General features: G+C 50.5%; 1 protein-coding gene across 1 annotated transcript; it reads left to right on the top strand.

The window, feature by feature from the left end:
- Positions 1-1,145: 1,145 nt before the first annotated feature.
- LOC109251320 (mucin-12-like) lies at positions 1,146-25,091 on the top strand. The gene is made up of 12 exons (XM_019422822.2): positions 1,146-1,208; positions 9,922-16,335; positions 16,710-16,811; positions 17,281-17,408; positions 17,718-17,782; positions 20,520-20,671; positions 20,981-21,055; positions 21,170-21,332; positions 22,040-22,201; positions 22,790-22,857; positions 24,500-24,588; positions 24,749-25,091. The coding sequence occupies exons 2-12, from the start codon at positions 10,158-10,160 to the stop codon at positions 24,788-24,790; spliced, it is 7,224 nt and encodes a 2,407-aa protein (XP_019278367.2). The 5' UTR covers positions 1,146-1,208; positions 9,922-10,157; the 3' UTR covers positions 24,791-25,091.
- Positions 25,092-25,301: the final 210 nt, after the last annotated feature.

The following is a 25,301-nucleotide window of genomic DNA, read 5'->3' as shown; positions in this document are numbered from 1 at the left end:
GGACTTCCAGAGGATATGTGGGAGGGCCTGGGAACACCGGTTTCTCCCAGCAAGCAAGGAAGGCATCTGTGGGCTGTCCTCAGGGCCATGACTTTCCTCCTCGAGCTCGGGGCCTGTTTTCTTAGAGAGTAGGTGGCTGGGGGAGCCACCAGTTCAGCAGCAGGTGGGGGCCTGTTGGGTTTATCCTCTGTGCCCTTCCTCCCTTGACATAGGAAGGTCAGGGCTGGGTCAGGGGGCGGGGGGTGGGAGGCCCAGGCTAGGTCAGCTGCCATTTGCACTGGTGGGTAAATCTGGTCTCCCCAAAGATCTTGGGCCTCCCCAAGCTTGGGTGGCAGATACACTCATGCCAGAGTTTGCCATGCTTTGGCGTGGGCCCTCCCATTCCCACTACTGTGGGTAGCTGGACTGGAGCTGAGGGTGCTTGGGGCTGACAGAATGAGGTTCTTTGGGTAGGGGTTTGGAAAAAACCCCTGAGATCTTTGCCCTGGACAGGAGAGGGACTGGCGTGGCTGGGGGTGGAGACCAGGACCATAAAGCCTCAGGTGTGAATGGGAGCCCCACCCAGGAGAAGGGTTGGTGGTTGTGAGCCCCGGGGGGGTGGGGGGGAAGGCACTGGAAGTTTGGAAGGGGCCAGCTTGAGGTGGATGATGGAGAAGGAAGGCTGGAAGAAAGAGGGGCTTCTCAAGGGTGGGGTGCAGGGTCCTTCACTCAGCCTGGCCTGTGGCCGGCCGGTCCTGGAAGGACCGTCACTCCTCCCTCCATAGTTACCCTCTCCCTGCCATTTCTTGGCCCCCGCCCCTTGGTAACCGTCAGACACTCTTCGCGCCTCTGGCCTCCAGTCCCTCCCTCTCACTCTGCCCCACCCATGACTCTGGCTTCCGCTGGAGAGACCCTGGCTGTGGGCGGTCAGCTTTCCTGGAGTTAGACGGGAAGGTTGATAGGCTGCCCTTTGGCCAACTCCCTGTGGTCACCACACACCATCCACCCAGCCCCATCACCGCACCCCTACTCTGGGCCAGGCGTTGACCTTCCCCAAGGCAAAGATCTCCGGGGTCCTTTAAATAGCTGGATCCCTCCCTGGGAGCTCTCATTTCTTGGTCCCTCCTCATGAGGGAAGACCTCGCGTCCAGGGCCCCATCGGGAGATGCTGGTGATCTGGATCCTGACACTGGGTCTCTGGCTCTGGGCACCTGCCCCAGTGACACGGGGTGAGTGAGACCGGGGCTGGCACTCCCTGGGGGGCCAATGCATGCTGGCCTCAGGCAGGGTTCAGGTGGCTGGCTTCCTCCTTTTCCCTCACTCCCTTTGCAGGGGACGGGGCTGCCAAAGAGCTGGACCTGGGCTGTGACCTCATCTTACCTTTGGAGGTGCTAAAGCGGTCACTCTGGAGACATGTGGGTCCAGAGCAAGGGGCATGGCCTGTGTTGTGCAGTTGATGACCTATGCCAAGCCCTGACCCGGGGGCTGAAAGGGGGCTGGCCTCCCCCCGTCTCCCTTCTCCAGCCTTCCCCCTGCGGGGAACGGGGACTTTTTCTTCACCTGGATGGTGGCTTCTGCCTGCCTTCGTCCTGTGGCCTGCATCTGCCCGGGAGGCCGGGTCTTTCCAAAGAGGCACCGAACGGGCTGCCAGCCCTGGGGGAAGGAAGGATCCAGCATTTAGCAGCTTCTCCCTTGTGTGGGAAGAGCTCAGGAGAGCCTGGGAAAGCCCCTCTAGTTACAAATGGTTGGAGGGCTCGGGGCGGGGGGGACACAGGTTCTGGGTCCTTGTTGAGCCTGTCATGGCCATTTCTCTGGGAAGCAACTGGTTTCAAGCTGATTTCCCGTGGGGTCCCTCACCAGAGCAGACTTTCTGAGCCCCCACCCCAGAGACCAGGAAGAACCGGAGGGAAGGGGTGGGCAGGACAGATGCTGGGGTGAGGAGTGCTGGGGGGAGTGAGCCCAAGGCCCCAGGTAGAAGAGGGGGCTTTTGAGTTGAAGGCCCTGTAGGGTTGTGGGAAGGGGTGGCGAGTGGGCAGGGGGAGATGGGGAAGGGAGTCTTTGGTGCCCTGCAGGGCAATAGTGAGATAACCCACGCAGGGAGTTCTGAGACGTCCCCCTCACGAACACGGGCCCTTAGGCGCCACCATACCCTCACGTACCTGCTTCTCCCCTGCCCGGACACCTTCGAGGCCCAGAAGCGCAGCCCTTGGGAGTTGCCAACGGGAAAGGATGAGAGGCTGCGGGTGTGAACTTTGTGGATTTCAGGACACCAAGAAAGTACATTAATGATAGCTATATTAGCTTTTAAAAAAATGTTTATTTAGTTTTGAGAGACACAGAGAGAAAGATAGAGTGTGAGCAGAGGAGGGGCAGAGAGGGGGACACAGAATCCGAAGCAGGCTCCAGGCTCGGAGCTGTCAGCACAGAGCCCTATGCGGGGCTCAAACCCATGAACTGTGAGATCATGACAGGAGCTGAAGTCAGATGCCTGACCAACTGAGCCACCCAGGTGCCCCATATTAGCTTTTTTAAAAGAAAGTTCATTTATTTATTTTGAGAGAGAGCGTGTGCATGCGTGTGCGTGTGCGCACACACACACACACACACACAAGAGCAGGACACAGACAGAGGGAGAGAGAGAATCCCAAAGCAGGCTCCATGTTGTCAGTGTGGAGGCTGATGCCGGGCTTAATCCCACGAGTCATGAGATCATGACCTGAGCTGAAATCAAGAGTCAGACGCTCAACCGACTGAGCCACTCAGGGGCCCTTATAGTTTTCTTTCTAATTTGCGCCTTCCTCTGGGTACTCCAGTTCACTGTGAGGACTGATGAGGTTTTGGACAAGCAAACAGTAGGGAGAAGGAATGCCAACCTGAGAAGGTAGGAAAAACACCGGGACAGGGCTGTGCAGGGGACATGTGCGTAGGAATGCCCCAAAAGTAGGGGCGCCTGTGCGGGAGGGCGCGTTGGGAAAGTGAGGGAGTGCCCCTGGGTGACCAAGGCATTAAAGCCTGATGGAGGCTTTTGGACACCAGAGGACCTCTGTGGCCTGAGCAGGGGTGGATTGCCCTGCCAGGGAACACTCTTGTCTTGCCCTGAGAGCCATCCTGGCGTGGCTCCAGCCGGGAGCCCCCCTTTGCCGGATGATGGGCTGTGGGGGCCCCGGGAGAGGCTGCCTTAGAGCCTGTGTGAGTGAGAGGGCAGGAGCCTCTTTCTGGTGCTTGACGGAGGTGACCATGGAGATTCTGGGGGTAGCTCTCCTCCAGACCCGGGGCTCGGGGGTGGATGTGAATAGGACACAGTCTAGAATTCTCCATTCTCTATGAGCTACAGGGACCACAAAGACCACACAATGCTGTGGATCGACATGAGGGTTGGAAGCCTGTGTCCTGTTTCGTGTACATGAAGTTCTAAAGTGTTCACGGGAAGGGTATGGGAGGGAAGCTCCTCGGGCTGGCTGGGGGACAGGGTAGAAGTGTGTGTCGTGGAGGGGCTGGGGCCGGGGCCTGAGGGGTCAGAGCTCTGTGGCCTAGAAAGATGAAGGCGGAAGTAGAAACGCCCAAGCACAAAATCGAGAAGAGTGTGGTGAAGCTGACAACAGATTTGTCCACAGTAGACAAAGGGACAACCTTTGAAACTTGCCTGGAATAAATTCGAGCAATTAAAAGGAAGTGTTTTACACGGATGGTAGTAAACTTACTGAGCAAACACAAGAGGCCTGCTCTGCCTGGGCAGGTGCTCGGTGCTCGGGATGAGGGAGGATGAATAAGCCAGTTTATAGTCAGGTTTATTAGATGGCACCATGGAAACAGTACAGGAAGGACCGCCACCCAAGCCCGGTGGTGCTGGAGCTCAGAGAGGGGGCCGTGACCGAGAAGGGCAGGCGGGGTCCCAGAGGCTGCTTCCGCCCTGGGGCGGATCGTGGAGGCCACAGGGAGAGGTGGCATTGAAGTTGCTAGCTGTCGAGCGGGACCAGAGGACACACTGACACTCAAAGGCCTTAGATCAATTCAGAATTGCCAAAGGCATACCTAACCATGGAGAGAATTGGAGTATCGATACAAAAATTCCTTGGGCACATGGGGAGGCCTCACTGAGCCTGGGGTCTGGACATTATATTAATAAACTGGGCGGCTTCAAACAGCAGAGATTTATTCTCTCATAGTTCTGGAAGCCAGAAGTCCAAAACGAGGTAGCTTCAGGGCCTGGTCCCTCCAAAGCCTCCAGGGAGGGATCCTGTCTTGCCTCCTCCAGCTTCTGGTGGCCCCGGCGTTCCTTGGCCATGGTGGCATAACTCTGATCTATTCTCTCATCTTTGCGTGACATCCTTCCCTGTGTGTACAATCTTCTTCTCCCTTCTCTCCTAAGGATATGAGTATTTGGATTTAGGGTCAGCCTTAAGTTCAGGAGGATCCAATCCTGAGATGCTTAACTTGATCACATCTGCCAAGACCTTCTTTCTTTTTATTTTTTATTATTTTTTAAGGTTTATTTATTTTTGAGAGAGAAAGACAGTGCAAGTGGGGGAGGGGCAGAGAGAGAGGGAGCCACAGATTCCGAGGCAGGCTCCAGGCTCCGAGCTGTCAGCACAGAGCCCAATGCGAGGCTTGAACCCACAAACTGTGAGATCATGACCTGAGCTGAAGTCAGATGCTTAACCGGCTGAGCCACCCAGGGGCCCCTCCAAAGACCTTCTTTCCAAATTAGGTCACATTCCCAGGGGGCTCTGGGGTTAGGACTGCCACATATCTTTTGGGGGCAGTGGGGGATACAATTCAATCTGTTCCACCAAGCTTCCACGGCAACCAGAGCAGCTGTCTTGTCTTCAGGGAGGCTGTGGGCAGGGGGAGGGGAGAGAGCTGGGGCGGCTTGGCCTGGCCTCAGCCCTATTGCCACTCTGCCAGGTGGGATCGGCCTTAGAGAAAAGGAGACAGGCCCAAGCCACTGAGCTCATGCATGGCAGGGCTGAAAGTACTCCCGGGGCCGGGTGACCAAAGCACATCCCAGTGGCTCCACACTCTTTCTCTTGTAGAATCTTCTAGAGGGAGCAGTGTGGTCAGGGCAGGCATCATTCATCTCCCTTTTCCAGGGGGAAATGGACGTTTGGAGAGGGTAACTGCACGAGCTCCTACAGCTGTGTAGTGGCTGATCCTGGAGGCACTCATGGGCCCCGCTCGCACCCCAGCCTTCGGGGCTGCTCCTGTGGACCCCATTGACTGAGTCCACCTCAGGCACAAATGTATTTTGGAGGTGGCAGGAGGAAACAGTCTCACATCTCGGTGGCGGTCTTCAGACTTGCTTTCTAGGGCTTTTCCCCAAGAAGGCCACCAAGTGAAGACTTGGCCAGCTACCTGGCTGCCTTATTCCACTGCTTAGCTTTTTAAGAAAATCTAAACACCCGTAATGCAAAGAAGTAAAAACTGTCAACAGGGCAGGAAAGTAGCAAATTTTGCTTGTTTGGTAGGAGAGCTAGTGTCTTTGATGGTGAGTTAATGCAACTGAAACATAGGCAAATACAGTTGACCCCTGAACGACACAGGGATTGGGGCGCTGACCACTGTGTAGTCAAAAATCCCCATGTTACTCTCGACTCCCGCAAAACGTAACTACTCACAGCCTTACTGTTGACCAGAAGCCTAACCAATAACATAAACAGTCAATTGACACATATTTTGGGTGTTCTGTGTATTATATACCGCATTTCTACGATAAAGTGAGCTAGAGAAAAGAAAGTATTATATTACAAAAATCATAAAGAAGAGAAAATACATTTACAGTGCTGTCCTGGAAAAGATCTGTGGGCAAGTGGACCCATGCAGTTCAAAGCCGTGCTATTCAAGGGTCAGCTGTAGACCATTTTTGTTAAGCATTTTGATCACGAGAGTGTGAGGAATCCCAGCTTGGGAATCATTAACCATGAGTGATTTTCCTGCATTTTCCAAGGTGTTGGATACATCGAACCTTTTATTTTTATGGCACATATGTTTTAAACATGATACCATGAGTGCATGTTTGTTGTATAACATAGGGAAAATATAGGCAAACAAAAGGAAGAAAATTTTGCTTAACCTTACCACTCAGAGAAACATTGTGAACATTTTCGTATATTTCTGAGTATGTGTTTAGATTTATTCTATTGGCAGTATGTGTTTTAATGGCCATCGATATTCCATTCTTTTTTTTTTTTTTTTTTAATTTTTTTTTTTTAACGTTTATTTATTTTTGAGACAGAGAGAGACAGAGCATGAATGGGGGAGGGTCAGAGAGAGGGAGACACAGAATCTGAAACAGGCTCCAGGCTCCGAGCTGTCAGCACAGAGCCTGACGCGGGGCTCGAACTCACGGACCGCGAGATCATGACCTGAGCCGAAGTCGGCCGCTTAACCGACTGAGCCACCCAGGCGCCCCTTTTTTTTTTTTTTTTTTTTTTAAATTTTTTCCATTCTTTTTTTTATACATATAAATATTTTAATGTTTATTTATTTTTGAAAGAGAGAGCCGTCAGCACAGAGCCTGACACGGGGCTCGAACTCATGAACTGTGAGATTGAATGGCAACTAAATAGAGTAAACGGTATGAATCCAGGAATAAAAATGAAAGACAGAAGGATGTCCGAAGTCCATTTCGATGAGTGTCCTGGCCTTAGTTGTGGTCCCTGGTGGCCCTCCATGTCCCTGCCATGGCCTCACCAATCTCTGTGCCTCTACCCTTGTTGCCCCTTCACTCCAGGGCTCTCTTCTTCTAAGGTACAGTTGGGACCATGGCCTTTTCGCTGGGCGTTCTTCACTCATTGTTGCTCCGCCAAGTCCAGAGCTGGCCTCACCCCTGCTTTACTAGCCTTTGCTCTGCCCCACTTCTCTCTCTTGGATGCTATCCTGCCAGCTGGGTGAGCTTGGAGAGAATTTAACCTTTGGAACTCTAGTTAATATTTGAGATCGAAATAGTAATGCCTGCCTCACAGAATAGTATTATGTAACATTAAAACATTAGGAAAAAGAGTCCAGTGGACTTTCCAGTAATCATTTACTCATTTACTTCAGAAATGCTCATTGAACACCCGCTGTGGGTCAGGCTGAACAGGACAGAAGTGCTCTCTGTGATTGGGGAGATTCTGCTCTGGGGAGGGGTGAGGGTCAGTGGATTGTGCAGGCAGTTCCCTACACAACCACTGAGTTCCAGTTGTGATAAGGCTAGTATGGGACTCTGATAGGCGGCCAATAAATGCCAGCCCTCCCCACCTCTATTCATTCTTTGTGATTCAGTTAGAGACACCACCATAAACTGCCTTTATGTGTCTTTTCATTGTTTGACTTGTCACAACAAACACAGTCTACTTTTATAACTTTAAGAGTCCAGTAAAATTTATAATGCCTAAATCCATGAAACTCTTTTAAAGAATGGGAAAATAGCAGCCCAGATATTACTTTCTTTTTGAAGTCTTTCTTGATAAGAAAGGCATAGGGGCTGTTCCCTCCCTCCTCACACCCCCCACCATGGTCGCTCCCACCTCCCTTACATGTGGACCTCCACTACCCCCACATTGCCCTGGAGGGCCAGGAGCCCCAGCGAGGACTGGTTTGGGGGGGCTGAGTGGCTGGCTATCCCCGGCGTCCAGCATGGTTCTGGCAGTCACAAGGAACTTCTCTTTGGATGATAGCCTGGACAAGGGTGGGGCAGAGCTGAGAAGTGGCTTTCCCAGGGGCACACAAGGTAGAGAGACTGAGGACTGCAGTAGCCTCTAGGTCAGATACAAAGGGGGCTTCAGAGGGGCGAGTGGATGAGGTGTCCTCAGAGGCAGGAGGACAGAGTGGCCAAGGCTCAAGGGAAGGATGAGAGGAAAGAGAAAGCGGCTCTGAGGTCCTATAGCCATGCCTGGGTTTACTCTAAGCCTTGCCACCCTCTGCTGTGTGTTGACCAGAGCCCCTGTGTGCTGCTTCTCTCTCTGATCCTCCTTATACCCATGACTCAAGGATGCCCTCCACCTTGGCAGCCTCCCCAGCTCAGGCCCTCTGCTCCCGTCATGCTGAATTAGGCAAAGTCTAACTTGGAGGCAAGAGCATTGGGCAAAACAAACATATCTATTGTCTTAAAAATAGCCAAGCAATCTTTTCAATCTTTCTCATTAATGTCAAATTCTAAAAGTCTTAGCCATTATTACACCTTTGACCTGAACTCATCCACCAGTGATTTGGTAGTGCTCTTCCCGAGATGATGGTCTGCAAAACCAAGGATCCAGAACTGTTGATGTGAATGACCCAACCTGACTAATTGTCCACTCCCCACTTACCCTGGATTCCAGTCCTTGTTCAGTTCCTGGACCCTCCCTATAATAGGGAGTGAAAATGGGGTATCTGGAATGGCAGAGGGTGGCCCTGCCCTGAAGGTTTCCATGGTCATTTCTGCCAGTGGCAAAGGTCCATCCTCACGAGAGGTGAGAAAGGCACAGTTCCAAGGCATCTTTGGGGAGGGAGGAGGAACTGACAGGAGGGACAAGAGGCTGCTTCTCCTGCCCTTTTGAGGAAGTCCCCTTATACAATCTTGTAGAATTCCTAAGACTCCCTAGCTTTATGGCACTATTGTCACAAAGATTCCTTCCATATTTGATCCTACTCATTTCATAGGCAGGACAAAGAGGAGACAGGATTATAGTCCCCCTTTATGTAGGAGAATAGAGTCTTACACATGTAATCACATGGTCTAAGTGGCGAAGAGATGTCAGAATGAGACCTCCAGTCCCAGGAGGCATTCCCAGCACTCTTACTATTAGACAACTATAGTTTATTGCATGGGCTGTGGGGCCAGGGAGGAGGAATGGCTCACCTGGGCTACAGGGTGGCCAGGTAAAAGTGATAGAGTGGCTAGCCCTTGAGTAAGTGTGTCTGGAGAGAAAGGACAGGCAGTGGGTGAATTATCCATGGCGATGTGCTTTAGCTCTCCTATTCTTCTTGGGTCTGTGAGAACTGTTAGGATAGAGTAGGGGGAGTCTCACATGTAAGAGATGGGGAAGAGATTTGTCAGACTAAGTATCAGCCAGATGACTTAAGGTGACTATGTGGTTTGCAAATCACAGAATGCGAGGAGCAAAAGAATGCGCATGGGGCATTTGTGTGCGTACAACTGTTCTTTCAAATTGATGCCAGAGTGCCCAACTAAATAAACATGTCCCAGAGTGCTTAGGGGAGAATGTGTAGGCAATTTTGGGCAAAATATACATATTTTTTGGGGGCAAACAGATTTGTCAAAATCCACAACCATACAACTACTAATCCAAGTCATAAATCACAATCAACATCCAGATCCTTATCTAGTGATACATTTCCCTCTAGACAAACTAGTATATTCCAGAAAAGACAAAAGTTTTAGATAACCTTTGGTAAGGTGTCCAAATATATAGGTTCCCTGATACTTCTTATAAGTTGTCCTTCAGTATCATAGGTGGACCAGCTATCTGGAACAGATTGTCACTAAGATCGATTAGTGACAATTGTGAACAGATTGTCATACTCCTGCTGCCTCAGCACAGACAGATTTAGGCCTCACAGAAGGACCTACTCTGCACACAGGTACCCCTGATTTGTCCAAGAGTGCAGTTATCCCAGACAGAACCGTTACTAAAGAGGAGGGACTTTCTGCTTCCACATCAAAAACCACTGAATCCTTTACTACAAAGGATTATCACCAACAAACAACCACATCCTTTGCTGGGGGGTCCACATTCTACCCCCCCTCAGAGCTGTCCACACCAACATTTTCAACAACTCACACCTCCTACAGCACAGATAATGCAAGTCCTGCCTCCGAATCCAGCATCAGTGAGCTCTCTACCCTCACTGTGGTCACTGAACGAACAGACCCAACTCTCACAGGTGACACAACCGTCCACACCTCTGTGTCAGATTCATCTGAGACCGCAGTATCACCTGAGGTTTCTCATGTCACAGGCGCTGGGAGTTCTGTAGCTCCATGGAGTCCTGGAGAGGCATCCATCAGCCCAGCTGTCTCAGGACCAACCGCCACTGCCGTCACCCAGATATCCACAGACCACAGCACCATCTCTGATTCCTCTAAACCCACGGACTCATCTGTAACCACCTTTACCAGAGAATATGGAAGTCCTGAGCCCACCTCAAATCCCAGTGATGCCTTTTCTACTTCCAGTAGTTTTGGCCAAACCACCATGTTCTTTCCAGTGGCTTCCACAGTCTCCTCGACCCTCTCTGATTCATCAAATCCTACATTTTCACCAGACAGCCCCCATACCACTGACAAGGAAAGTCCTTCATCCTCTCTGGGTCCAGGTCCATCACCCACCAGCACTCAGGTCTCTGGACAAACAGCCACGCCTTTCACTAAAGAGACAGCTGCCTACACACACATTTCAGATTTATCAACAACACCGGCTTCTGGTGAAACGTCCTACACCCAGGATGATGAAGGGACCACGTCCCGTTCGACTCCTGGCCTGCTGTCTTCCAACCCTGGGATTTCAGGACAGACAAACACAGGCCTGACCGAGGGGCCTTCTGTCTATACAGACACACCTAATGGGTCCAAACCTACCAGTACCTCGGACAGCACAGTTACCAAGGAGGATGGAAGTTCTGCTTCGACATCTGGGCCTGCTGAATCATTTACCACTTCTGGTGTTGATCCACACACAGGCACAACTTTACCTCCAAGATCCCCTCCTTACACCACCACCTCAGAGGTGTCTGCACCCACAGTTTCGACTCACTCTTCCTACAGCACGGATGAGGCAAGTGCTACTTCTCAGTCAAGCTCTAGTGATTTATTTACCACCAGTGTGCTCTCTGAACAATCAGCCAGGACTCTCACAGAGAAGCCAACTGTCCACACCATTTCTGATTCATCTGAATCAACAGCTTCTTCCTACAGCCTCAGAACCCCAGACCTTGGCAGTTCTGCAGCACCCTCGAGTCCTGGAGAATTCTCTTCCAGCCCAGTTGGCTCACGACTGACTGCATCTACAGTCACCCAGCCACCCACAGAGCACAGCACCGTGTCTGATTCTTCTCAACTTCCGGACTCATCAGCAACCACTTATACCAAGGATGATGAAAGTCGTGTGTCTACATCAGGTCCCACTGAATCTTTAACCACAGGGTCTTCCTATAGTACAGGTTCTTCAACTCCGTCAGACCATGAAGGATTTCCCACCGCTTCCCTGACCACTGAACACAGCGCTACAACTTTTACTGGATTGCCCTCTGTCTTTACAACTATGCCTGATTTGTCTGAAACGGCCGTTTCATCTGGAACCTTCTATACCAGGGATGATGGAAGTGCAATGTCCCCTTCCAATTCTGGCCATCTGTCTAGCACCCTCTCTGCCTCAGCACACAAAACCACAGGCCTCGTGAAAGGATCCAGCATGGTTACAGGTACCACTCATTCGTCAGAACCTACAGTTATCTCAGAAAGCACTGTTACCAAAGAGGATGGGCTTTCTGCTTCCACATCAAAAACCACTGAATCCTTTACTACAAAGGATTATCACCAACAAACAACCACATCCTTTGCTGGGGGATCCACTTTCTACCCTCCCTCAGAGCTGTCCACACCAACATTTTCAACAACTCACACCTCCTACAGCACAGATAATGCAAGTCCTGCCTCCGAATCCAGCATCAGTGAGCTCTCTACCCTCACTGTGGTCACTGAACGAACAGACCCAACTCTCACAGGTGACACAACCGTCCACACCTCTGTGTCAGATTCATCTGAGACCGCAGTATCACCTGAGGTTTCTCATGTCACAGGCGCTGGGAGTTCTGTAGCTCCATGGAGTCCTGGAGAGGCATCCATCAGCCCAGCTGTCTCAGGACCAACCGCCACTGCCGTCACCCAGATATCCACAGACCACAGCACCATCTCTGATTCCTCTAAACCCACGGACTCATCTGTAACCACCTTTACCAGAGAATATGGAAGTCCTGAGCCCACCTCAAATCCCAGTGATGCCTTTTCTACTTCCAGTAGTTTTGGCCAAACCACCATGTTCTTTCCAGTGGCTTCCACAGTCTCCTCGACCCTCTCTGATTCATCAAATCCTACATTTTCACCAGACACCCCCCATACCACTGACAAGGAAAGTCCTTCATCCTCTCTGGGTCCAGGTCCATCACCCACCAGCACTCAGGTCTCTGGACAAACAGCCACGCCTTTCACTAAAGAGACAGCTGCCTACACACACATTTCAGATTTATCAACAACACCGGCTTCTGGTGAAACGTCCTACACCCAGGATGATGAAGGGACCACGTCCCGTTCGACTCCTGGCCTGCTGTCTTCCAACCCTGGGATTTCAGGACAGACAAACACAGGCCTGACCGAGGGGCCTTCTGTCTATACAGACACACCTAATGGGTCCAAACCTACCAGTACCTCGGACAGCACAGTTACCAAGGAGGATGGAAGTTCTGCTTCGACATCTGGGCCTGCTGAATCATTTACCACTTCTGGTGTTGATCCACACACAGGCACAACTTTACCTCCAAGATCCCCTCCTTACACCACCACCTCAGAGGTGTCTGCACCCACAGTTTCGACTCACTCTTCCTACAGCACGGATGAGGCAAGTGCTACTTCTCAGTCAAGCTCTAGTGATTTATTTACCACCAGTGTGCTCTCTGAACAATCAGCCAGGACTCTCACAGAGAAGCCAACTGTCCACACCATTTCTGATTCATCTGAATCAACAGCTTCTTCCTACAGCCTCAGAACCCCAGATCTTGGCAGTTCTGCAGCACCCTCGAGTCCTGGAGAATTCTCTTCCAGCCCAGTTGGCTCACGACTGACTGCATCTACAGTCACCCAGCCATCCACAGAGCACAGCACCGTGTCTGATTCTTCTCAACTTCCGGACTCATCAGCAACCACTTATACCAAGGATGATGAAAGTCGTGTGTCTACAGCAGGTCCCACTGAATCTTTAACCACATCTCCTGGTTCTGGACCATCAGCCTCACCCACAGCTATGGAGTCTACTTTCTCCACAAGCATCTCAGAGTCGTCAAAATACACAGTGTCTTCCTATAGTACAGATTCTTCAACTCCATCAGACCATGAAGGATTTCCCACCGCTTCCCTGACCACTGGACACAGCGCTACAACTTTTACTGGATTGCCCTCTGTCTTTACAACTATGCCTGATTTGTCCAAAATGACCATTTCTTCTGAAACATCTTATACCAGTGGTGATGGAAGTGCTGTGTTCCCTTCCAGTCCTGCCCAGCCTTCTAGCATACTCTCTGCTTCAGCACAGACAACCACAGGCCTCATGGAGGGATCCAGCATGTATACAGGCACCCCTCATTCATCAAAATCTACAGTTATCTCAGACAGCACTGTTAGCAAGGAGGATGGACTTTCTGCTTCCACATCAAGAACTGCTGAATCCTTTACTACAAATGCTGATCACGGACAAATAACAACATCCTTTGTTATGGGGTCTGCTTTCTCCACCTCCCCCTCAGAGCTATCCACAACAATAGTTTCCACCCACTCTTCCTATCTCACAGATTCCGTTATACCCACAGATCCATTAACAACCATATTTACCAAGGATGATGGAAGTACTAGATCAACACTGAGTTCTAGTGAATTGTTTACCAGTTCTCAAAGTGATGTACAAACAACAGTGTCTTTTACTATGGAATCTGCCGTCTCCACAACTGTCTCCAATATGTCACATCCTACCGTTTCCCTCAGTACCTTCTTGACTACTGGCAAGGGAAGTTCTTCATCTCCTTTTGGTCCTAGTGCATCCTCTACATCCAGTCAGTCATCTGGACCAACAGCCACAACAGTCTCCTTTACAGAAGAGAGAACTCTCTACACAAACATTTCTGATATGTCCACACCAACCATTTCCTCCGAGACTACCTCTGTCCACGATGAAGGAAGTTCTACATCCTCCTCAAGTTCTAACATATCGTCTACCACCCCCACTGTCTCAGCAGAGACAACCACAGGCATCACAGTGAAATCCACTCTCTCTACAGGCACCCCCAATTTATCCAAATCTACAGATACTTTGGAGACTGTTGTTACCAAAGACAATGGTATTTCTTTTTCCTCATTAAATGTCATTGAATCCTCTACGACTTCTGGTGGTGATGCACACTCAAGCACATATTTTCCTCAAGGATCCACCTTCTATACAATCACCTCAGAGCTGCCCACACCATTATTTTCTACCCATCATTCTTACAGCACAGACAATGCAAGTCCTGCTTCTCCATCAATCCCCAGTGAACTCTCTACTCCCACTTGGATCTCTGAACAAAGTACTACAACTCTCACAGAGGAGCCAACAATCCATGCCACCATTTCAGAATCATCTGAATCAACAGTTTCTTTCTACAGCCCCCATCCCACAGGCACTAGGAGTTCTGCTACCCCATGGAGCCTTGGAGAGGCATCTACTAATCCAGCTGTCTCAGTAACAACTGCCAGTACGGTCCCCTTGAAATCCACAGGGCATAGCACAATCTTTGATTTTTCTCAACCCACAGACTCATCTGCAACCACTTTCAGCAAAGAGGATAGAAGTTCTATGTCCACATCTATCCCCGGCAAATCTTTTACCACCTCTGGTGGTGATGGACAAACAACTTTTCCTCCAGGATCCACATTCTATACAATAACCTCAAAGGTGTTGACACCAACATTTTCTTCCCACTCTTCCTATAGCACAGACAAAGCAAGTTCTGCTTCCCCATCAAGCCCCAGTGACCTCTCTAACCAGACTGTAATCTCTGAACAAACCACCATGACTCTTACAGAGGAGTCAACTGTCTACACCAGTGCTTCTGATTTGTCCCAATCTACTGTTTCCTCTGAAACCTCTTTTACCAGATTTGAAGGAAGTTCCTCTTCAGGTCCTGGCCAGCTCTCTACCACCTCTGGTGTCTCACAAGAGACATCCTCAAGCCTAAGTGATGGGTCTACTGTCTATACAGACACCCCTGATTTGTCCAAAACTACAGTAACCTCAGACACCACCCTTTCTAAAGAGAACATAAATTCTGCTGCTACTTCAAATTCAGGCGAAACTTTTCTCACTACAGGTGGATATCAAGAAACACCCACATCCTTTACTATGGAATCGACTGCCTCCACAATCCTCTCAGATTTATCAAATCCAACAGTTCCACATGGTACCGTCTATACTACTGAGAATGCAAGTTCTTCTTCCCCATCTGGTCCTGGTGAATTAATTTCCAGTACTCTAGTCTCTGGGCAAACACCCACATCCCTTCCTGAAGCATCCACTGTCCACACAACCATGACTGATTTGTCTTACTCCACTGGTTCAGTGGTTACCTCCTCCACCAATGTCAATGGAAGTTTTACTTCCACATCAAGCCCCGGTGAATTATCCACTACCACCTTGGTCTCTGGACAAACAACCACACTTTTCACAGAAAAGCCAACCATCTACACCATTTCTGATTTGTTCAGTTCTACAGTTTCTGTTGACACCTCCTCTACCACTCCTAGTGGGGGTCCTGCACCCTCATCAGGTTCTGGCTTGTTGTCCTCCACTACCATCACAACCATCACTGAGGAATCGAGTGTCTTCACCACTACCACTTATTCCTCTAATACAATGGATTCATCTGATGCCCCCAATACCACTGAAGACCTTAGTGCATTATCTTCATCAAGGCCCATCCATTCCTTTTCACCCCCAGTCTCTGGACAAATGCTCACCACTTTGGGTGAGAATTTCACTCTTTTCATCACCAGCAGTGATTCTGCCAAACCAACGATTTCTACTTCAATCCCCTCTTCCACAGACAGCCCTAGTCCTGCATCCCCATCAGCTCTCACTTTCTCTTCTACAACTAGAGACATCTCCAGACCAACAGCCACCACCCTCAGAGGAGGATCTACTATTTTCCAAAGCAGCACAGGGTCACCAAACACAACAATATCATCTGACAGCTCCCAAACCACTACCTCTCATGCTTCTTCTTTAGCCTCAGCTCTTCCTAGCTTGTCCTCAAGGCCAGTCTCTGACTCTTCCTCAGCCGTTACAGCTTCCTCTGGTTTTTCTCCTCCTCTGTCCTCCACTTCACATGGCTCTACCCATGCTCCAGTCCTTGGGTTCAGTACGTCTTCAACTCTCCATCCCCTGTTCACTAGCAACCATACAACTGTGATGACGACCCAGTCTTCAGCTATGACACCAAGTAAGTCTTTTTGTACGTCACTCTGTGAACCTCTCCTGTCCATCTTCTCTCATCAACTAATCAGTTTTGACCTAGTTGTGGTCTTGTTTCATCCTTCCTGGGCCTTCTTGTTGTCAAAGCATGTCATCCACATGGGTGGATGTTGTCTTTTCTTTTTTCTTTTCTTTTCTTTTCTTTTCTTTTCTTTTCTTTCCTTTTTCTTTTCTTTTCTTTTCTTTTCTTTTCTTTTCTTTTCTTTTCTTTTCTTTTCTTTTCTTTCCCTTTTCTTTTCTTTTCCTTGTAGGGCTCTTGCTTTCTTTGCTCATCTTCTTTCATTTCTTGTTTCCATCTTCCCCATTGTCCCTCCTCATTTCCCTCCCCCCCACCTCCCCTGGAGCTTAAGATGGTGGCAGTGGTTCTCATCCTCCTCTTTCAGTACAATGCCTAAATGATGGGACCTGGAATGGGAGATAGTATTTTTTGTCCCTTGGGCTTCCATGGTGACCGCTGTGAATTCTACCCCTTCACAGGCCAGTGCCAGAATGGGACCATCTGGAATGGAAAAGAGTGTGTCTGTGCCCAAGGCTTCTTCGGTTACCAATGCAAGTCCCTTGTGGACTCCTTCTTCCTAGGTAATAAACTTTTCTGAGACCTTCAGATTGTCCCCACATTCCTTAACCACTTAAATAGGAGGGTAACATTGAAAGGACTATCTGCTACCACTGCCTCATTGTGCAGGTAGAGGAGAAAATATGACCTTTGCCTGGGTCTAAATGCAGGTAGAGCATGGGCCTTCTGACTCCTCCTCCCGGGCTCTTTTCACTGGCCCATCTGCCCCTCTCATCGGGATGTTTCTATTCCAACCCTTTCTGGAGACTTCCACTTAGCTCTGTCTCTCTGGGTCATGATCCTGGCCACTAGTTCCTTGTAGTGTTCAGAGATAAGGGGCAAAAGTTTCAGTGACTCCTACTTGTCTCTTGAATTTCCATCCACCTGCCTACCCACTTTCTTTGCCTCCATGAGAACAGCAGGAGGAAATTAATCCCAGAAGACATTACTGAGAGGTTGCTGTCTCATGTATAATCTGATCTGTTCCCACAGAAATCCCAGAAATAATCAATGCCACTTTAGGTGTGACAGTGAAAGTGACTAACAAGAATTTCACAAAAGATCTGAATAACATATCCTCTCCAGAATACTGGAATTTCACTCAACTATTCAAGAGTCAGGTAAGAGTAGGGAAATCTCAGATCCTCCAAAGTGGATGTCCAATGTTATTGGGGATACAGGGGCTCATTCTGACTGACTTTGGAGTTTTTCAGCTCATAGATCCCTTCAGTCTTCCCAAGTCCTGAGAGGGGGGCCTCTGAGAGCCCCTTCCTTGAACACCACCTCACCCACATTCCTTTCCTTCTTTCCTATGGGTTAATCCATGGGTTCCCTGTGGGAAGGGGGCCCTGGGGATGCCTCTGAGACAGGGAACAGGGGCTGCTGCATCCCCCATTCGTGTATGAACTTGGCTGCCTCATTTCTTTCAGATGGATAAAGCTTACATGGGCAAAGACTTTCCCCAGTACAGAGGCGTGATCATTAGGAGACTGTTGTGAGTATGTGAGGGGTGCAGGAAGCCCCTTCTCTCTGCTCTCTTGTCTTCTCCTGTCTTGAATGAGTATCAGTACCTGGCTGGACCAGATGGGCCCCCAGCCCACGGGCAACACCAGAAGGCTCTGAGCCATTCATTTATACATTCATTCATCCTTCATCAATTCTGCAAACTTGTATTGAAAGCCTACGCTGTGTTAGGTGCAGGGAATACAGTGGTCCTGGTCTTCATGGAGTAAAGAGTGGCAGAACAGAGCAAAATGGCTGTGCAATCTGGTTAGAGTTAATGGTAAGAGACACACAGGGTGCAATGGGAGAGGTCTCAAATGCAAGCTGGGTGAGGTGGAGGGAAATCTTTCTGGAAGAAGTGACAGCTTTAAGCTGAGGCTTAAAGCATGAAGAGGAATGAGCCAGGTAAAGGGAATTGATGAAGGATGGCTCAGTCTCACCCAGAAGTGAGAAAGAGGAGGGCAGATTCCAGGAACATAAAGAATAGTTACTACTTGAGGGCAAAAGGGTCATGGTGGGAAAGGAGGTGGAAAGATGACCCATACCAAGTTACTTAGTCTTTAAGTATCAGCAGTTTTGGCCCACGTGGGAAAATATCTGATTGGCACTGCAGACAGCTCAGTTTGACTGCAGGACTGAGAATGGGTGGACAGGGGATGGAGATTAGAGTGGCCTGGATCAGAGAGGTGACAGTGCAGAAGAAAAATTGTCTAGTGTGAAAGATCTTTAAGAAGCAGGACCAGCAGATCATGAGGATTTGATGGGTGTTTGGAGAGGAGGAATAACACCAGATTTCTGGGCTGCTGGCAATGTAGAGTGCCCTTTGATGAGATAAGGAAGGTAAGGAGGAGGAGGATGGGGAAGAAGATGAAGAGTGGGCTATGTGGAGTCTCAAGTGCCTGGGACCCAGCCACATTGAGTGGTTGAGTAATGGAACAGTGTGTGGTGGATAGAAAGTGTCTGCAGCGGAGACACTGGTGTTGGTTTTCCTGGATAGAAGTTGCTGGAAGCCCTGGGAGTAGACCAGATGGCCTGGGAATCATTATAGCATAGGAGTGAACATTTCCCAGGAAAGAATCATGAGAAGCACCAGCATCTAAGGGATAGACAGGAAAAGCAGAGCCCCCAAAGGAAAGTGGAAAGAAGGAGACAGAAGGGAAGGTGGGAAGGGAGCCTGGAAGGTGTCTTCTCCCAGCAAGGAAAGAGGGAGATCTATACTGTCAAATGCCCATGGGGTTCCATGCCTCAGCATCCTCTACTCCATCTTGACCTCCTGCCCAGTACCAGTGCTTGTTTCAGTCTCCATTTTGGCACAAGTTTTTGTTGTTTTAAGTACTCCTGGCTCCTGGTTCTGACTTCTCTGTCACAATGTCTGTGACTGGTGACAGACCTTGTCTCAAGATCTCTCAGTGTCCCATTGGCCTTCTTACAAGGAGCTTCTGGGTTGGAATCTTATATTTCTAAAGTGACCTCATGTTTCTTCATTTCTAAAAGCATGCTTGTTTGGTTTTCAAAATAAAATCCAACAGCCTCCATTTAAAAATTTTTTAATTTTAAGTATTTTTTACTGTGGTGAAATGCACATAACAAAAGGTGGCCATTAATCATTAAATTAATCATTTTAAGTGTATGGTTTAGTGTCATTAAGTACATTCACATTGTTGTGCAACCAGCATCATGGTCCATCTCCAGAACTTTTCCGTCTTCCCAAACTGAAACTCTGTACCCTTTATTTTATTTTTTTAAGTTTGTTTGTTTGTTTTGAAGGGGGGTAGAGAGAGAGAGAGAGAGAGAAAGAGAGAGAATCCCAAGCTGGCTCCACGCTATCAGCACAGAGCCTGACTTGGGGCTGCATCCCACAAACCAAACCATGAGATCATGACCTGAGCCAAAATCAAGAGCCAGATGTCCGACTGACTGAGCCACACAGACATCCAACTCTGTACCTTTTAAACAATAACTCTCAATTCTCCCTCATCCCACCTCGGGCAACCTCCTTTCTACTTTCTGTCTCTATGAATTGGATTACTCTAGGGACTTCATATTAGTACTCATGTAAATACTCATACACTATTTGTCCTTTTGTGACTGGCTATTTCACTTAGCACAATGTCCTCAAGGTTCATCCATGTTGCAGCAGATGTCAAAAATTTCTTCTTTTGTAAGATTGAAAAACATTTCATAGTACTGTGTACCACATCTTGTTTATCCATTCATCCATCAATGGACAGTTCTTAGTTTGCTTCTTTTTAGCTATTGTGAATAATGCTGCTACAAACATGGGTGTATGAATATATCTTCAAATCCCTGCTTTCAATTTTTTGGGATAAATACCCAGAAGTGGAATTGCTGGGTCATATGGTAATTCCATTTTTAATTTTTTGAGGAGCTGCCATACTATTTTCCACAATGGCTGCACCATTTGATCCTCCCTCCAACAGTCACAATGGTTCAATTCCACCATGTCTTCACCCAAGAGCTTCCAGTTTTAAGAATGGATTTCACCCAATGGCATTTATTGTGATCACTGATATTTTGGAATCTTAGGTCATTTTACTCTGCAGCTTCCCTCTAGGATGCTAACTGTTGGAGGGAACAGTCTCTAGTCTGTCCTGCCTCTGGGTCACATAGTTAATTGTGTTTCATCACCCCTCTGGCTTTGTGGGCCCCACTTTCTGGGAGGGTGGGCGACATAGGGTGACTGATGAATCACCAACTCCTGGTTTTAGCAATGGCAGTGTCGTGGTGGAACATGACGTCATCATGGAGGCAAACTACACTTCAGAGTTTGACAAACTATTTGCAAACCTCTCTAAACTCATAAAGGTCAAGATTATGAATGAGACCAAAAGGCTATCTGGTGATTCTGAAGAGTGCAGAGGTAGGCTCTCCTAAAACCCCTTGATGTTGGTGGGGAAAGGGTAGGAATGCCTCAGCCTCCCCTCACCCCATGTCTCTCCTCCTTTCTGGAACTCCAGAGACCTCCCTATAGGGATCCAGAAGCCAGGCCCCATTTCCCCAGACTCCAAAGTGCCCCCAACATCTCCCTGTCGTGGGCTCAGATTGTCATCAGCCCTAATGATCCCATCTGAGCCTGCTTACTGGCCCAGCTGCATCTAGGGATGGGCCATGACCCTAGTAGGGCAGAGGGAAGTGTTTTTGTTTTGTTCTTTCCCACCATGCTTGGCAGCCTCCTCACATCTGTGCTTCAGTGAGGAAGCCACCATCGTGAGCGAGAACGTGATGCTGGGGTTTGACTTGAAGGGTAAGCATCTCTGCAGAGTGGTAGGTGTTGGGGGGACAGGGTGTGGGCAGTAAACATGAGGGCTGGTGGTGCTTTAACCAGGCTGTCTACCCTTCCCCACCCCCCACCCCCCAGAGCAATGCACTCAGAAGGCTGCGAAGGACTATGCCCAGTTCTACTTTGTGGATGAGCTGGATGGGAAGCTGGCTTGTGTGACCAAATGCACCTCGGGGACGAAGCTGCAACTGAACTGTAATGAGGGAGAATGCCAGCTGCAACGCAGTGGCCCCCGCTGCCTGTGAGTGTCCAGCCCCTCTAAGGCCAGTGCCCACTCTCTCTAGTGGTAGGACCACACCCTCCACCATAGTTATGGGGCAGGGGTCAGGGTAGGGGGGGACGCAGAAGGAGTTGGGCACAGCTTACAAGACACATCCTTCCCCACCCATCCCTCTTTCTTCTATCCAGGTGTCCCTTCACCCCCCCACCCCCACCAGAGGTGGGGGAGGTGCAGGTTATAGATGTGGGCATTCTAGGAGTGAGCAAGCCCCCTCCTGAGAAAGTTCTAGTCACCAATTCCCAAATCTATATCTATAGATCTCTATCTTTCACTTTCCTTTCAATATCCCAGCTACAGTGCCATTATATCACTCCTAGCTATATATAGCTGGGGCATTAAGCTCAGGAGAGCATACATTAAAGCATAAAATATAAAAATGGTAACAGGTCAGTCAAGGTGCCAGCTAGAGATTAGATGAGTGGGCACGATGTGTCTAGGACAAGGCATCTGACACTCAGATTCTGAATCCTGTTCTGCAATACTGAATCCCCATCTCCTCTCTGCCCCTTAGTCTTGGGGAGCTTCCTAACCTGGGTCCCTCCTAACCAGTGCCTGCCCTTCCTTGGAGGGAGAGCCGGCTTCCTGTGCTTTGGCATTGATTTTTTTCTTTTGCAAGATTGGGTGTGAGGGATGTTGGTGGACTGGCCTGAGCTTGCGTGTGTCTCCAGATGCCCAACCTCGGACACACACTGGTACTGGGGAGAGACGTGTGCATTGAGCACCAGCAAGAGCCTGGTGTACGGGAGTGTGGGGGCCGTGGGAGCACTGCTGGTGGTCATGGTGGTGATCCTGACTGTCTTCCTTGGTCGATCCCAGAGAAAACTGCACAGGTGAGCTTATGGATTCGGGCCCAGGGAAAGGGGGCCACAAGACCCCAAGGCTCTCCTCCTTCCCCTCAGCGTTTGGAAGTCTGCTGGGGACCCAGCCCCACTCAGTTCTGGTTAACAGCACAGGGCAGCCCGCGGATCTGATCTGTTTGGCAGAGAGATGCGACCAAACACTTGTGTCCTGAAATTGGATTATGTGATGACATTACCTGGTGTTATCACTTTGGCTGCCACAGGGCACCCCTGGGGATGAGCTCTCCGGCATTGCTTTCCCAGCAGTAAAATGGGGGAGGGGGAATCTACCCTGAGATGGTTGAGAAGCACAGGGCAGAGCACCTCCGGCAGCCAGAGGGGGGTTCCTCTGATTCTGGTCCATTGGTCCCATCTCACCGATAATGGAACTCCCGTGGAAGGGAGGAGGGGGAAGGGCAGGCCTTGGAGATGTTTTGTTTTCTGCCACCACCCTGGGGGCAGGCCCCTCCCTGACCCAGGGCTTGGCAGTGACAGCCCTTTCCAGAAGCCAAAGGTCAGGGCCCTCTAAGCTCCCTCCACCCCCCTGCCACCAGCTGCTCAGGGTGTTTCTGTTGGCAGGCAAGAATACAATTTGTGGCAAGGAGAAGATCTTCCTGGCGGCTTCCAGAACACAGGCATCTGGGAAGGTACTTCTCACCAGAGGCGAGGGTGGGGGCAAAGCTGGTGGGTGGAGATAGGCCGAGAAGGCATCACAGCCAGACACGATGTGGCTGTGGGGGCTGCGTGTGTCCTGCCAGCTGGTTTTACAGGTGCTGTGCCCCTGGGCTAGGCCAGTTTCTCTGCAGCCTCCTGACCCCTGAGCCCCCATGTGGTCCTTGCCGACCCTCGTCTTTTCTCTGCTCCTCCCCGTGCCCACCCTTTCCCTCCCCCATGCCTTTGCAAGTACTGCACCTCTGTCTGGAAGGTTCCTCGGGCTCTGCAAGTCACAATCCCACTCTGTCTCCCACTCTGGTTCAAACACTGCCTCTCCATGGAGCATCCTGTGTGTTCGGGCTCTTCTGATTCCCAGCTGCCGTGGAAAGCCACCATGTCCCGCAAGCCACCATGTCCCGTGGTGCAGGGAGATGAAGAATCTCTAGCCACCACCATCCCTGCCCCTGGGCAAGTCCTGCCCTCCCAGTTCCTCCAAACAATGGGGAGGGGCTACAGGTGGTGGAGAGCAGCCAGATCCTGCCCCCAGAGACCACCCCCTGTGAGAGTCTCAGATGTACTCACAGTTGGTGGGAGGACAGGGCCATGCCGTGGGCTCCAGGGGCACAGAAATCTGCCCGGTCCGGCCAGGGCAGGGCGGGATCAGAAGACTGCAGAAGCGCCCTCACCTGAGCCAGTCTGCAGGCTGGGCAGTGCTGCGGGCTGGTTCATAAGCTGTGTGCTTCCTGCTTCCAGGAACACAGATACCAGTGAGGTCGTGGAGATCTCTGTGGGCCATGATGGAGGGACCCACTGGAGGGGATTTAAGGTCAGGGAGCCAGACATACATTTCGAGCAGCTCACTCAGTGTGAATTGAGGGGGGCAGCCCTAAAGTGGGGAGACCAAGGGGATGGCTCTGCTGTAATGTAGGTGAAGAATGATGAGGCTGGGTGGGGACAGGGGGATGGGAGGAGTGGATAGCAGAAGTAATTTAGATGCCAGTGAGCTGGGCCAGGCTTGTTGCTCACAGGCTGGGGAAGGGAGAAGGCCTGGATTGGGGGAGGGACACTGCCTGGTCGGGGGAGAGGCAGCAGGTGGGGGCGCATTGAGTACGGGGGCTGGTGAATAGGGGTACAGAGGCATCACCAGCTCTGGCCTATCTGAAGCCTGGGGAGAAGTCTTGGCCAGTGGGCGGCTGGGAGGCGGCAGGAAGAATACAGGTGCGGAAAAGAGCAGAGTGAAGGGCAGGGTCCCCGGGATGACCTTGAAGGAGGCAGAAAGAAGAAATGGTCGTGGAAGTGCCTGGAGAGCCTGGAGCCTGCAGCTTGGAGGCCCAGGAGTGGGGGATGTGCAGGACTGGGAAAATGGTGGCTGAAAGCACGCCCACTCCAAGAGAAGATTCTGGGCACTGCTGGTTTCTGCTTGCTGTGGTTCCCGTGGCTGTGAGGCAGTGTGTGCCCGTCACCCTCGAGCAGGGCCTTCCTCCTGTTCCACCCTCGCCCAGGTCACCCCTGAGCCTGCCCGTGGCCATGACTTTTGACCCTAGGCGTGTCAGGGGGCTGTGTTTCTCTCTTGTCTTCCTGTCACATGGGGCCAGCCCCCCAGTCTCACTCTCAGCCCGGCCCCTTTTTCTGCAGATGAGAATCTGAAGGAAGACAGATTCGCCCTTGAAAACATCTACAGCCATTTCCAGCCCTCTCTGGAGAACGTTGACCCTACTACAGAGGTGACTCAGGGGTCTGTCCCCAGCTAGTAGCTGTTCCCTTCCCCCCAGCCCTGCCATCCACCACCCTGGGCTGCCTGGGGGGTGGTGGGCACCCTTGGTCTAGAGGCAGGTAACTTCTATTGGAGCCTCCTGGGACTCACCTCCTCTCTCCCGCCTCCAGCTCCACATCCAGAGGCCCAGGGTCCTGACAACTGCTCAGTGAGTGAGACAAGAGGCTCCCACCGCTCATCCAGATTTGGACAAGACAGCAGATAAGAGCCCACGACAGCGCTACTCCCCACCTCCCCTGTTGGTCCAAAGGAAACTGACATCAGGGCCTGAGGTGGCCCGGCTCAGAGCTGGTGGGCTTGGTCTGGGCCCTGCTGTGAACCCCCCTCTGCTTTCTCACACTCCGTCCAGGAGCCCAAGGGCTGCCCAGACACCCTGACATCATTGTTTGCTCCAGAGACGCCCCACTCTGGAATTCCCCCTCCCCCCAATAAAAGAGCTAGGCTTAAAGTAGAGAGCTGTGAGTGGTTTCTTTCCCTCCCCTGCAGGGGCCTGGAGCTCAGGAAGCCCTTCTTGGGGACAGCACTCTTCCCAAGATTAGATGCCAAATCTGGACATGGGACACCCAGCACTCTCAGCCCCTTCTTGTGACCATATGTAGAACATGGAGCACGGAGCTCCTCACCTGTCTAGGCCAGGACAGAATCGGGCCCACCTCTGCCTGA

The sequence above is a fragment of the Panthera pardus genome, unplaced genomic scaffold (assembly GCF_024362965.1).
Source record: "Panthera pardus isolate Hobbes unplaced genomic scaffold, ASM2436296v1 HiC_scaffold_4, whole genome shotgun sequence".
NCBI lineage: Eukaryota > Metazoa > Chordata > Mammalia > Carnivora > Felidae > Panthera > Panthera pardus.
The sequence above is the reverse complement of the archived record's forward strand: the minus strand, read 5'-3'. Positions and strand labels throughout refer to the sequence as shown.

Excerpts from the sequence above, each read along its gene's own strand:
- LOC109251320 (XM_019422822.2), top strand. The coding sequence starts at position 10,158 with ATGTTCTTTCCAGTGGCTTCCACAGTCTCCTCGACCCTCTCTGATTCA. Across the intron at positions 17,783-20,519 it reads GTGATCATTAGGAGACTGTT|CAATGGCAGTGTCGTGGTGG; the intron begins GTGAGTATGTGA and ends TCCTGGTTTTAG. Across the intron at positions 21,333-22,039 it reads CGCAGTGGCCCCCGCTGCCT|ATGCCCAACCTCGGACACAC; the intron begins GTGAGTGTCCAG and ends GTGTGTCTCCAG.